This window comes from Puma concolor, chromosome A2 (genome assembly GCF_028749965.1).
Source record: "Puma concolor isolate L17-30 chromosome A2, mPumCon1.1.hap2, whole genome shotgun sequence".
In the NCBI taxonomy this organism is placed as follows: Eukaryota; Metazoa; Chordata; class Mammalia; order Carnivora; family Felidae; genus Puma; species Puma concolor.
Genome location: NC_141668.1, coordinates 33,468,565 through 33,482,352, shown reverse-complemented (window position 1 = coordinate 33,482,352; position 13,788 = coordinate 33,468,565). Strand labels below are relative to the sequence as shown.

At 37.0% G+C, this 13,788-nt stretch overlaps 1 protein-coding gene and 1 long non-coding RNA gene across 7 annotated transcripts in view; one reads left to right on the top strand and one right to left on the bottom strand.

Moving 5' to 3' along the window:
• The window catches only part of LOC112866997 (uncharacterized), a 106,524-nt gene extending 106,224 nt beyond the window's left edge, over positions 1 to 300 (bottom strand). For all 6 annotated transcript variants that reach the window (XR_015245322.1, XR_015245323.1, XR_015245326.1 and 3 more), the window contains exon 1: positions 118 to 300. This is a non-coding gene — a long non-coding RNA (uncharacterized LOC112866997). The remainder of the gene's footprint in view (positions 1 to 117) is intronic.
• Positions 298 to 8,254, top strand: LSM8 (LSM8 homolog, U6 small nuclear RNA associated). Its single transcript, XM_025929313.2, has 4 exons — positions 298 to 452; positions 1,593 to 1,633; positions 4,929 to 5,056; positions 7,996 to 8,254. Exons 1-4 carry the CDS (start codon positions 422 to 424, stop codon positions 8,084 to 8,086), a joined length of 291 nt encoding a protein of 96 aa, XP_025785098.2. The 5' UTR covers positions 298 to 421; the 3' UTR covers positions 8,087 to 8,254.
• Positions 8,255 to 13,788: the final 5,534 nt, after the last annotated feature.

The window sequence follows — 13,788 nt, the reverse complement described above, 5'->3', positions numbered from 1 at the left end:
CTTGTGATGAAAACACCTTATTTCGTTTTCTCCCGCCTTCCCTGTCTTCTCTCAACATTCTCCCTCAGTGACTTCTACTACTTGCCTTTCACTCCACTAGAAAACTCGCTCTCCCACCTTCAAGAAACTTCTTCCTTTCTTCCGCCTGCTGCTCGTTTTTGCCACTCTTGGTTCCTGAGATCGCCGACCGGAAAAACTGCGGAACACACCACGCAGGCGCACTAACTCGCTACCGCTTTGACTCTCAAGTGTGGTTGGCCGGTTTCTTTAAATTTCCGATCCTCTTAACCTGCGGGGCTGTAACTCTCGCGATATTTGCTTCCGCCACTCGGCGGGAGCCGCTGCCGGTCCCTGGCGGGCCTTTTTAGCTCCTCTTGTCCCCTTTGCTGCTGTGTTGCTCAGAGCGGCCGGGCCGAGCATCATGACGTCCGCCTTGGAGAACTACATCAACCGTATCCTCGGGCCGGCTGCCACAGCTACCAGCCGGGGCACGGCGAAGCCCGCGTTCGCACTTGGGAGGGCTGGTGCTGGAGAGAGCGGGGGTCGGGACCGGCGGGCGGTTGGGATGTCCGGCCCCTGCGCGGCCTGGGCTGCGGGTGAGGGGCTTAAGGACCTGGGACCCGCTAATCCCGCCCCTGGGGCTAGAGCCTGCCGGTCCTGGGGGCCCAGGGCGCCTTTTAATTTTCACCTAAAACCGAAATATTCCTAACTGTCTGTATAGAAACGCCTGTCTCTATAGTAATCAGCCATCTGTTCCTCCACGCTACTTCCCTAGAGGCCTATATGTTCACATTTGGGGAGAAGGGTCTTGTAAATCCTTGAATTTACTTTATTCATTGGCTTTGCTCATTGTTCGAAGATACCAGAAACTTTAAAGATGGTGTGCAGATTGAGTTTCTGCCCCTTTACCACTTAAAGTCTCAACTTCTTTGTTGATAGAATGACAATAACGCTCGTTGTTGTAATTGCTCTCCACGAAGGGCAAAGAACTTCTAAAACCCCATGTGAAGTCTTAATTTACCCTGTATAGGTGTTACTATTTTAAAATCTCAGGACAGAAACACTACATTGCTCTCCTGTACAAATTTGGGACAAAAGTGAAATACTAAAGCCTTAATAATGCAAGCGTACTGGCACCTTGTGACACTGATTATAGCTTCTTTTTTGAGTTCCAGAGGCCAGGTCCTAGAGTAAAGTGTCTTAACACGTTTGAAAAGAGTCAACGTTGATTAATTTAGCACTGATTGAATTTTCCTTTTAGAGATCAAGGAACAGGTTGAGGAATGGGGGAAATGTCTTGCTCAAAGTCCAACTGGCAACATTCCCCAGTGAAAAAGAGTACCAAACATCTCAACTGTTTTGAGATGGGAAACAACTGATCACAAACAGAAAGGGATTCTCTTTTTCCTGTTTTAATTGTGTAATTTAATTTAGGAAGTTATACTTAAAGTTATCTTGTGAATGTAGTGGCTGTGTTGAATAATATCTTAATTCCGTCCACCTTTTTCCTACTAATTAAAACCATTTCTTTACCAGATTCTAACATTTTTATTTTCATTCCCTGAGAATGCTTTCCTTGATTCAGTTATCAGGAACTGTTGCAGTTATTACTTCTGATGGGAGAATGATTGTGGTAAGTGTTTAGCATATTCATCCTTTCCTTGTAAGCTTCTTGCTTGTAAAGTTTTAAGTCAAACTTCTGATCTCTAATGCCTAAGCATCACAGTACACCTGCATTGCAGTTTTGTTATGATTCACCTCTTTATCATAAATAGCTGCTGATCCATATTTTCTTCATTAATAAACGTTGGGTGTAATTTATATACAAAGCCTCTAGGATCCAAGATGAATAACAGATTCTGTCCTCGGAGAGCTTCGAGAATAGTCTTCAGACATCTGCCTGTATTTTATATTTATCTTCCTCTAACATTTTTAATTTCCTTCCCCCATTCAATGCTCTGACATCGCCGACATGAATCATAGGCTTTCTTTTGAAATTTTGTGTATGCCTCTTAGAAACTTCTTTATGATGTAGATACTACATATATAGAATAATGAACATTTTAAGGCTTGTATGGTTGTTAATATATTTTTAATATTTGTAGGTTGCATGACCTCTGTTTTCTGTAGGATAAATTATAATTGACTCTTTTATATCATTTTATTTGACCTTTTATCACAGTATCCCCTTTATAATTCCAGAAAATTCTTGGATTCTCTCCTTGATCTGTTTCTTGATCTGAGGAATTTATCTCATGATTTTTGGCTACTTAATTATTTCTTCACTTACAATTCATACATTGTTTAAAAAAAAAGTTTTAAAGCTGCTAACTTTCTCTGTTTTCTTTACAAAAAATTTTTTTAACGTTTATTTATTTTTGAGACAGAGAGAGACAGAGCATGAATGGGGGAGGATCAGAGAGAGAGGGAGACACAGAATCTGAAACAGGCCCCGGGCTCTGAGCTGTCAGCACAGAGCCCGACGTGGGGCTCAAACTCACAGACTGAGATCATGACCCGAGCTGAAGTCGGACGCTCAACCGACTGAGCCACCCAGGCGCCCCCTCTGTTTTCTAATTGTATCTAATTCATGTAATTTAATCTCTTATTTTTCCATTTTGCAATTGGGTCTTTGTTTTCTTTTTAATCCTTGTGATTTTTCCAAGTGAGTCCCTAAGTGATTTATCAAAGTGTTAAACTTAGCCATTTATTTAAATGTATATCATGTGCCAGGCACTTTACATCTAAATCTTCAATACAGCTCTGTAGAAGTATCCCTGAATTCTTGGTTAGGAACCAGGTTCAGAAAAAGTGAGTCACTTTCCTAGAGTCACTTTGATAATAGGTGGCAGAACCAAACTGAGATTTAAATTCAGTTTGACTCTTAAAAAAAAAAAAAAGGCCATTTGCCTTGTTTCCTTCTTTAAAAAAATTTTTTTAAGTTTATTTATTTATTTTGAGAGAGGCAGAGTCAGCGTGAGTAGGGAGGAGCAGAAATGGAGAGAGAGAGAATCTCACGTGTGCCACCGTCAGCACACAGCCTGATGCCCGCCTAGAACTCACCAAACTGTGAGATCATGACCCGAGCCTAAATCCAGAGTCAAGATGCTTAACCCACTGAGCCACCCAGGCGCCCCTGCCTTGCTTCCTTCTTAACTGACTGAGCCACCCAGGCAGCCCTGCCTTGCTTCCTTCTTAAGAAAACAATCTTTTTGTTTTTTAGGCACCTCATTGTATGTTGTCAATAAGGACAGTTTGAAACATTTTTATCTCATCTTGACACTTCAAGAAATCTTTTGCTATTAAATATTTGCAAATAGTTTTTTTTTATTTTTTTAAAAAAACAATAATACCTCAAGTTTAATTTTTCCTGTTTCTGTTAATGGGATAGCTAAGTTTGAGAAATATTTTAATTTTATAGAAGAAGGAATGTTAGGGGCACCTGGGTGGCTCAGTTGGTTAAGCTTCCAACTTCGGCGCAGATCATGATCTTACAGCTGGTGGGTTTGAGCCCTGCATTGGGCTCTTTGCTGACAGCTCAGAGCCTAGAGCCTGCTTCAGATTTTGTCTCCCTCTCCCTCTGCCTCTATCCCGCTTGCTCTGACTCTCTCTTTCTCAAAAAAAATAAACACTAAAAAAATTTTAAAAAGGAGGAAAGTTATTTTAAAACAGCATTTTGAAAATTTAGTAATTTTGAAAATTTAGTAATTTTGTATTTTTTTAACCCTGGCTCACTTGATAGAATGCTTACATGTAAAATGAAGTCAAGAGGCTATGTCTTGGTGTGGTAACAACTATATACTAATTAGTAAATACTCCAGATTTTCTTTCTCATCCAAATTCTAGGTTATCATTTTCTCTTGTTATATTCTGATTTTACATATTTTGATTTTCAAAACATGAAACAGTTTAATAGCTTGAGAGAATTAACCAACCAAAACAACTGTAAGTTGACATTTCTTCAGAAACTTGAAAAGCATCTGAGTGACTGTGTTATGCTAGATCCGTATCTTCCTTTATTCAAAACCAGGATTCTTCCATAAAATTTTCTCTGAATATTTCCTTCAAGTTCTGCTTCTACTAATTACAATCCTATTTGTATTTACCTTACCGGGTTTGGGGAAGATTAAATAAATACATGTGAGGCCCATAGAACACTGGCAGATAGGAAGTACTCCTTAAGTGTTAGCTGTCCCCACCAGTCGAAGTTTGTATATATTTATGGGACTGATTTGAATCTCTGAAGAATGGTAAATTCTATTTGCTTGTTCATAGTAGTATAATAAAGTAGTTCAGTGGCATGGCCCTGAAGGTAGCTTTTTGTGGTTCAACTCCTAACTCTGCTGCTTTCTACCCATGAAACCTTGAGAGATGACTTAACCTCTCTGTGCCTCAATGTTTCTTCTCTAAAGTGGGAATAACTATGGTATCTACCTCAAAGGATTAAAATTATTTGAGATACTGTGTACAGTGTGTTTAGCACAGGCCTCCTACTAGTATGTAGAAAACGAAGTGATACTGTTCTGTTACCAGCTATGGTTGCTATGTATATGCTTCTTCTTCTTGTATATTTATATAGTTTTCCCTTGTATTTTATTTGTAATAGTCTATGTCTAATGTTAGCTCCTACACTACATGGGCTTTTAGGCTACTTCCTTATTGGTACATGGGTGTTCTTTGTAACTCTGGACAACTCTGCACACTAGTCTCATGTGTGGTGTGGTTTTTCCTGTCTTAAAAGACCCAGAGGTAAGTTTTGTGCCCCAGGGTACTGTTGGTAATAAAGAAGTGTTCTATTTTCAGTGGACTTCTATTTAAAATGAATACTTCTGTTAGTGTCCCTGGAACTAAAATTTTTGTGTCATTTAATGTCTATATTCAGGTAAACTAGAATATTTATCTTTTTCTTTTGAATGTTTTCTTTACAGGGAACACTGAAAGGTTTTGACCAGACCATTAATTTGATTTTGGATGAAAGCCATGAACGAGTATTCAGCTCTTCACAGGGAGTAGAACAGGTGGTGCTAGGGCTATACATCGTAAGAGGTGACAATGTGTAAGTAACGTAGGTCTTCCTTTTAAGGGCAGGTCAAATCTGCTATAGGTGTACTACCTTGCTGTATGGAGAAGAGGTTTTTATCTACTGAGATTGGTCATATTTATGATAGTTAAGTGGCCTAGATAGGATCCAGAAAGGGCCCTGCCTTACACTGAATACTTCATTAGAGAGCCTTCTTAAAGTGTTCTTCCAAAATAATCCTAATTTTAGAGAAATATAAATATACTTCTAGGGTCCAAGGCTAGGGTTTGAAAATGCCTTTGAAACCTCTTGTGTGAACAGTTTTAAATAATTCATGCTCTATAACTGATGAATTTATGAGTAAGTACTTATCCATTATTTTTTTCTTTAAATATTTTAGTACAATAAGATGCCCCATGTTTATGCTGTAGCGTCAGTTAACTGAAAATACACTTTAGTGGTAGCAATTTAAGAAAATCTGCAACAGTATAAAGCAATACTGTGCAGTAGAACTTGTGGCAGTGATGGAAATGTAGGTCTGCATTGTCCACTGTCCTAAGGTACTAGTCAGGTGTGGCCATTGAGTACTTGAAAACTGGTGTGATGGGAATTGAATTTTAAATTTTACTTCATTTAATTACTTTTAATAGTCACATGTGGCTAGTAGCTATTGTATTAGTGTAGTTATAGAGGCTATAAGATTGTTGAATCCATTTTCTAGTGAGTATAGAATTAAAACATGGGTGGAAGGCAGCAAAAGATATATTACACATTATTTTGGAAGACAAATAGGATATCGAATATAGACAATAGGATATAGTTGAGGGAATACTTTATTCATTTAAATTATCTTAAGAAAATCACCTTTGGATGGATAAATTATTTGATCTTTTTTTTTTTTTTTCAACGTTTATTTATTTTTGGGACAGAGAGAGACAGAGCATGAACGGGAAAGGGGCATAGAGAGAGGGACACACAGAATCGGAAACAGGCTCCAGGCTCTGAGCCATCAGCCCAGAGCCTGACGCAGGGCTCGAACTCACGGACCGCGAGATCGTGACCTGAGCTGAAGTCGGACGCTTAACCGACTGCGCCACCCAGGCGCCCCTGTGTTGATCTTTATTCAAAATTGGGGAGTTTACAAAATATTCTCAAGAGGTGACTTTTAGGTGTGAAGTTATAAAATGAGCTATAAAATACGAGAGAAAGGCAGAGTATTTGGTGGGGACCAGGTTCCCTGATGAGAATAATAATGCTTATTTTATATTGGATCTCTGCCTAATAATTGATTTTAAGAAGCTTTCTCCTACTTTGATTTAAAAAAAAAATTAAAAATAAAACTTTTGGACTTCATTTTTAAAAAAATTTAAACTTTGGCGTAGACTCAGTGGTGTGCTAGAGCCAGCTTGATTGGCTCATGGATGCAGATTGTTATATTTTCAGGAATTTTGCAAGCTGGTTGATGTCTTGGTGGTAGCTTGAAATTGACCATAGTGGGAGTATTTGCACTAAGGATGTGAGTAAACACTGCAGGTCTGCCTCCCTCTTTTCCTTTGGAGAGCCAATTTTAAAACCTGTACCAGTACTCCACTGTCTTCCTTAAGGATTTCAAATGATACTAAAATTTTTAAGGTGGAATTGAGATCTTTGATTTGTTTTATATTGAGAAAACAATATTTATTTTAACCAGAGTTTCGTACTTCTCATTTATCAGAGAGCTGAAGGCTATATAGAGTTTAAAGCAAAATTGGGCAAATTCTCTATTACTTGTATTCACTAATAGATGCTACTCTTATTAAAGCCAAACTAATTTAAACAACCAATTTTTTTGTGGAATAATGTTTCATATATGTCCTGTGGTCTGGATATAACAACAACTGTATCTAGCTGGAGAGCCGTGGCTTGGTGCTTAGCATGGTATTAACGTTTTCATTATAGATGTTATGGTAGTGATTCCTTGAATCAAGGAAAGTTTTGCTGGCTTTAACCCTAGCCAATCACATCAAAAAATCATGTGTTAAGTTACCTGAGTACCCGTTGCTACTATTGTCTTTGTGTCTTTTTTTTTTTTTTAATGTTTGTTTATTTTTTAGAGAGAGAGACAGAGCATGAGTGGGGAAAGGGCAGAGAGAGGGAGACACACAACCTGAAGCAGGCTCCAAGCTCTGAGCTGTCAGCACATAGCCTGACGTGAGGCTTAAACTCACAGACTGTGAGATTATGACCTGAGCTGAAGTTGGACACTTAACTGGCTGAGCCACTGAGGCTTCCCAAGAACTGTACATTTTGGTCTTGGATTTAAATTGAGTAAACTGAGATTTGAAACAGAATTTAATGGGTATTATGTATACTCTGATGGATTTAGTTCATTAAAGTTACTCAAAGAATAGACACTTACTTGCTTATTTAGTAGTGATTTTGTGATCAACCCTAACACAGTCCCTGGGTTGAGTTGAAATCATAGGATTGGAAGTTTTGGGATTTTGATTTTTTTTTTTAATGTTTATTTTTGAGAGAGAGCAAGAGAGATAAAGCATGAGTGGGGGAGGGAGAGAGAGAGGGAGACAATGAATCCAAAGCAGGCTCCAGGCTCTGAGCTGTCAGCACAGAGCCTGATGTGGGGTTTGAATTCACGAGGTGTGAAATCATGACCTGAGCCTAAGTCGGATGCTTAACCGACTGAGCTACCCAGTTGCCCCAGTTTTAGGGTTTTGTACCATATCTATCTGATATGTGCCTTTTTTCTTTGAAGACTCATGATCCAATCACACTGTATACAATCTGTCTTAATAATTGGTTCCTACAATAATGTTGCCTTCAAATTACTTCTTGAGTTTTGTGACTTAAATTGCAATTCGCTACTTCATGAAAACGGTATTTGCTTGTCACCTTAAGTAGTTTGTACTGTGTCCTTTCAGTTTTATTTACAAGTGAGATTATTTTAACTGATTTTTTTTCTCCTTAAATAACTACAGTGCAGTCATTGGAGAAATTGATGAAGAGACAGATTCTGCGCTTGATTTGGGGAATATTCGAGCAGAACCTCTAAACTCTGTAGCACACTGAGGAAAAACTACATACATTGGACATCTGTAAATCTTTGTATAGAAACTGATTATTCTGAGGATGATGTATGGAATTTTTATGAATGTGTAATTGTGGACTTTTGACTCCATATATTGATTCATTGTAGTATGATATGTAAATTAAAATATTTCTACATTTCCTTGAAAATTTTTTATTTTATTTATTTATTTATTTTTTTGCCTAAATCAGGTTTGGTAGCTTAGTTTTATTTTTCTCTTAAATAGTATGAAAATCTAATGTGTACTGTGAGAACTTTTGGAAAAAATATTTTGATATTTTAATATTTATAGAAAACTAGTTAAAAAGAGAAATTTGTGTGTTGTGTTAAATCAAGCATCTGAATACCATCAATGGTGCAAGATACATGCGTTTCCAATTTTTAAGAAAGTCACAGAAAGGTAAGTCGTGTCATGTTGTCTGAACCATCCCCATTTATCACACTGCCCTGGTGGTTCATTGTTCTCTAGCATTTTAGAAGCCTGGGTAAAAAATGTGTTTGGTTAAGAAAAGGAAAAATGCTAACAAAGTTGATATTATCTGAAAAAAGAATGATTCCGTATAGTCTTAAAAGCCATCTTAGTTTTTAATCTTAAAAATTGGAGAATTTTTAGTATTAGCAGTTTTTTGTTGTTTATAAATGTGAGTAAATAAACCTTATGTTTGTATTGAGGCAGTGCTTGCTATTATTGTCAAGAACTTCCATGACTCCTTGGTTCCATAAACCTATTTTCAAAAGAAGTAAACCTGGTTTCTCAGAGCAATAATCAACAGAATAGGTTGATTGTTTGAGTGAATCAATTAAGTAGATAATGTCCCTCATCTACAAATAGGCTGTTTTCTAAAACCCCTTGTACAGTTGACTGGACTTTTTTAAAAAAATATATTTATTTTTTAGAGTGCACAAGCAGGAGGGACAGAGAAAGAATGGGACAGAGGATCCAAAACAGGCTCCATGCTGACAGCAGCGAGCCCAGTGTTGGGCTCAAACTCAAGAACTGTGAGTTCGTGACCTGAGCTGAAGTTGGGCACTCAACCAGCTAAGCCATCCAGACACCCCAGTTGACTGTGGACTTTTTAAAGAATTCATAGAAACAATGTTAAAATACTGTTGAGATCTCTGACTGGTCCACAGAAATTCTCATCAGTTCCCTGAGGGCCAGAGTCTGTAACTTTGTGGTGAGTAGAAAATAGAAAAATATTTACATTCTTGTAATTCAAACAAAAAATTAAAATAGTTTTTCTTTTTTAAAAAATGAAAGTGTTTAAGGGTTGGCAAGTGTTACGGTTGGCATTTTTGTAAAAATGCAGATAGCAAATATTTTAAGCTTTGAGGGCCATATGGTCTCCGTCACAACTCCTCAATTCTGTTCTGTCATGAAAACAACCATAGGTAATACATAAATGAAGAGTTGTGGCTGTATTCCAGTAAACTTCATTTATAATAACAGGTGGCAGGCTGGATTTGGCCTGTAGGCCATAGTTTGCTGACCCTTGGCTGAAAATAATACAAGCTCAATAAGAAAAGATGAGGGCTAATTTGTTTAAAATCTGAAAAGAACTTCTAGAATAGATCCTTTTAGAGTTTAGAGGTAGATTTCATTTGTACTTTTAATATTTAACTCTCTACTTGCCAGATATGATAGTTTTTTGGTGCAAAAAGAAAACATTTTTCAGAGGAAAGTATCTTCACTCTTTCACAGAAGACTTATAAGGAGATCTGTTGAGATAGTTTTCCTTACTGGTCGTCAAGGCACCATCACCCAGCATATCTTGGTTGATGTTCTGATCTGCCTCAGGATTAGAGGAAGTTTAGCTAGTATTGGCTATCATAAGTATTTTGCTTTTAGTGGTGCCTGAGTGGCTCAGTCAGTTAAGCGTCTGATTTTTGATTTCGGCTCCAATCGTGATCTCACAGTTCATGTGTTCAAGCCCCACCTCAGGCACTGTGCTGACAGCGCAGAACCTGCTTGGGATTGTCTCTCTCCCTCTCTCTCTGTGCCCATTCCCCTGAGTGTGCCCACAAGCTCGCTCTCTCTTGAATAAATAAAACTTAAAAAAACATTTTGCTTTTGTAGTATAAAGTTTTATAATTAATAAAATGAAAATAATGCAAAGTGAGTAAAACAGGTAATTTAATTAGGGACTATAAACCAAATGTGCTATTTAAGTAAATGATGGTATTTTAAATGGGTAAACTATTTCCAAAAATCAAATAAGGAATACAGATATTCATTTGCTAAGTGAAATGTATTCTAACACTACAAATGAAGTTCAAGTCAGATACTTTGTCAACATACTTGATATAATACAAACCACACACAAAGTAGTAAACAAATCCTAGTCCCCCCCACCCTCCCTCACAGTAATGAGGGATTGATGTCAAAAAAATCATTCCCCAAATATGACTTGGATATTTTTGTGAATAGTAGGGATAGCAAACCAAATGAAATGCACACCAAATGATACAAGCAATTCTTGGGGTGCCTGGGTGGCTCAGTCCAACTTCGGCTCAGGTCATGATCTCATGGCTCGTGATTTTGAACCCTGCGTTGGGCTCTGTGCTGACAGCTCAGAGCCTGGAACCTGCCTCAGATTCTCTGTCTCCTCTCTAAGCCCCTCCCCTGCTCACGCTGTCTCTCCTTCAAAATAAATAAACCTTAAAAAAAATTTTTTTTTAAGAACAAAACAAAAAAACAAATGGTATAAGCAATTCTTTATTTCTGGGTGCACATGGTAGGGTTTTTTGGTGCTCTTAACCAGTTCAATTTGGATTTTTTGGATTTTTTTTTTTTTTTTTTTTTTTTTTTTTTTGCATGAGCACTGTAAAGGAACCACAACCATGAGTGGCAACTTGATTCTTACGCAGTGTCAAGTGTTTATGTTTTTTAATGAGACTTTTATTCTGCAATCACTTTTCTTATTTATAAAGAGCCTCAAATAAATTTTAACCTATAATTAGCTCTGTGCTCTGTGATTCTGGCACTATCTAAGTCCAGCTTAATGAATCAAATAAATTTGTCTTGGCAAGATATTTCACTAAACTTTTTTGTAAAGGGCAATTAACTGCAAAAGGACTTAATTTGTTTCTTTTTAACTGAAAAACCAGCTAAAGCAATAGTTTAGAACACCGCTTTTAGGCTAATGTACTTTGCTAAATCAAATGGCCTTACATGCTGACAGTTTTAGCTTCAACATTACAAACCTTGATACCAGAAGAATAAGAGATAAAGATAAGCTTTATTAATATATGCTTTACTTAAATATATTGTTTAACACCTTTATAAAATCATTCAGAATTTTTAACCTGATGTGAGATATGATAAAAACTTTTTAAGTAGTATTTAATAATAAATGTAGGCTCTCCATGTCAACATGTTTCTCAGACATGTAACAAAGGATTCACCATGTGGATGAGCAAGTATAATGTCTTCACAATGGCATGTCAACCTGCCTGGGTACCACCCAGAATTATAGAGCAATCTTTAACCGGCCATACAGTGTAAGTTAGGCCTTCACCTTCAAAATTTAGTAGGTTAAGTGCATATTATGTGTTGGGCATGATGCTAAATGCTTACAACAGTGACCATTTTACACATGGGTAATTTGATGCTCAGCAGGGTTAAGTGCCTTATGAGAGGTCACACTTATGAGTAACAGGGCTTGAATTTGATCAGGTCTTCGTATTTTTATAAACTGCCTATGAGTAGAAAGTATAATATCAAATTCCTGAGGCCTGACTGAAAGAAATATTTAGATGATCTAAGGCAATTTGCAAAGCTGTGTTGTGGGTCATTTTCAAATTACCTGAATTGCTTTAAATATTATCAGGTCCCACGCACTGATACGGTTCAGTAGATCTGGAATGATGCAAAAAGTAATAATAAATAGCTAACTAAGGAAAGTGTGGTAGAATTATTAAAAGACCTATTATATGCCTTGATGAGTCCCTAATTATGCTTCAAAATCCTTACCTTTAAGACATGGATAACAATATGGATCTTTGGGCATTGTGACAAAATTAGATTCCCTTTACAAAATTTGATTTGATTTATGGGATTTTACAGTAAACAGCTTATTCTAGGTATTCAAAGGCCAAACTGGAAATGGCGGTCTTGCACCTTCGGTTTTCAGAGTCCCACTGGCTACCATATCTCTATGTAAGAGACTGGAGTATTTATATTATGATGATTTAAGGTGAAGTGGAAGGTATGTGTAGTAAGTTTATATTATTTAACAAATATACAGTATAAATAAATTTGTTTTATGGCAATCATATACACTTGATTGTTGGGGTTTAAATGAAAACATAAGTTTTTCACATATAAACTAGGATATCCAGGGGCGCCTGGGTGGCGCAGTCGGTTAGGCGTCCGACTTCAGCCAGGTCACGATCTCGCGGTCCGTGAGTTCGAGCCCCGCGTCGGGCTCTGGGCTGATGGCTCGGAGCCTGGACCCTGTTTCCGATTCTGTGTCTCCCTCTCTCTCTCTGCCCCTCCCCTGTTCATGCTCTGTCTCTCTCTGTCCCAAAAATAAATAAACGTTGAAAAAAAAAAAAATTTAAAAAAAAAAAAAATTAAAAAAAAAAAAAAAAAAAACAAAGATAAACTAGGATATCCATTCTGAACTTGTGTAGTTATATACCTCAGTTTATAAATTTATTCATTTTAATATTCTTGTTTACTGATTTGGCATTTTGTTTTGTTTTTTTACCTTGGGCTGTTATTCTCAGTTTTTAAGTCATTGTCAAATTTGGTAAAAATTCTGTTTATGTTTAAGACTGAAAAACAATGTTGACAAGTGAGAACTCTCCACTCAAGTTGATGCTGATCCATTAAACAGCACAGTGTTCCCATTCAACCAGCTACAAATTTGTTTAATTATAAGATATTTAGTCTTTTTTCTCCATCTTGCTTATAGGGACTATTTATGTGAAATTTGGTCAAATGCTTTGCTGTGATCTTCATTTCTTTTTTAGCAGAGAAACTATGTGACATGGGCATATTCAGTCTTTGTGAATCAACGCTGCCTCCTAGTGATCAGTGCTTCCTTTTCTATTTTTCCACAAACTGAAAAATATTCAGTACTTTGGAATTTTATCAGAGACATTTGTAAAGCCATTAAGGCACACTAGGTACCATGCTTTAAACTGTGGATATACCAGGGAATGACATTAACAAGTTTATGTCCTTGTGAAGCTTGTTAGCACCTCAACCAAATCATCTTGACTCAAAAGTTTACTGTCCAAGGTCATGAGTTATTTTGTTAAATTCCTTCAGTACCTTAGGAAGTAACTTACAGGGCTTATACTCATTTAAAGCAACTAGAAACTGTCTTTTTAAGTGGTTCTAATTTTTTTCATGTTTTAAGATTGCAGAGTCTCTGTAGTTGTGTAACAGTAAGAATAAAGGCAAAAGAGGACTTCAGCAGCCATTTTCTCTCCTTAGTTAACAGAATACCATCTGCTGCCCACGATCTTTATTTGGTGAATGGAGGAGTTGAGAATATTCTGCAAGACATCTTTCAGATCTTAGGTGCAGCATTAAAAATTTTTAAACCTCCACTTTATTGATTTTTTTGTTATACCTTTTACTTCCATCTTTTGTGTACATGTTTCTTTTTTAAACATCCTTTTATCTTCTAGATGTATTACTTGCCAGAAGTGGCACAGGTAAAGTATTGCT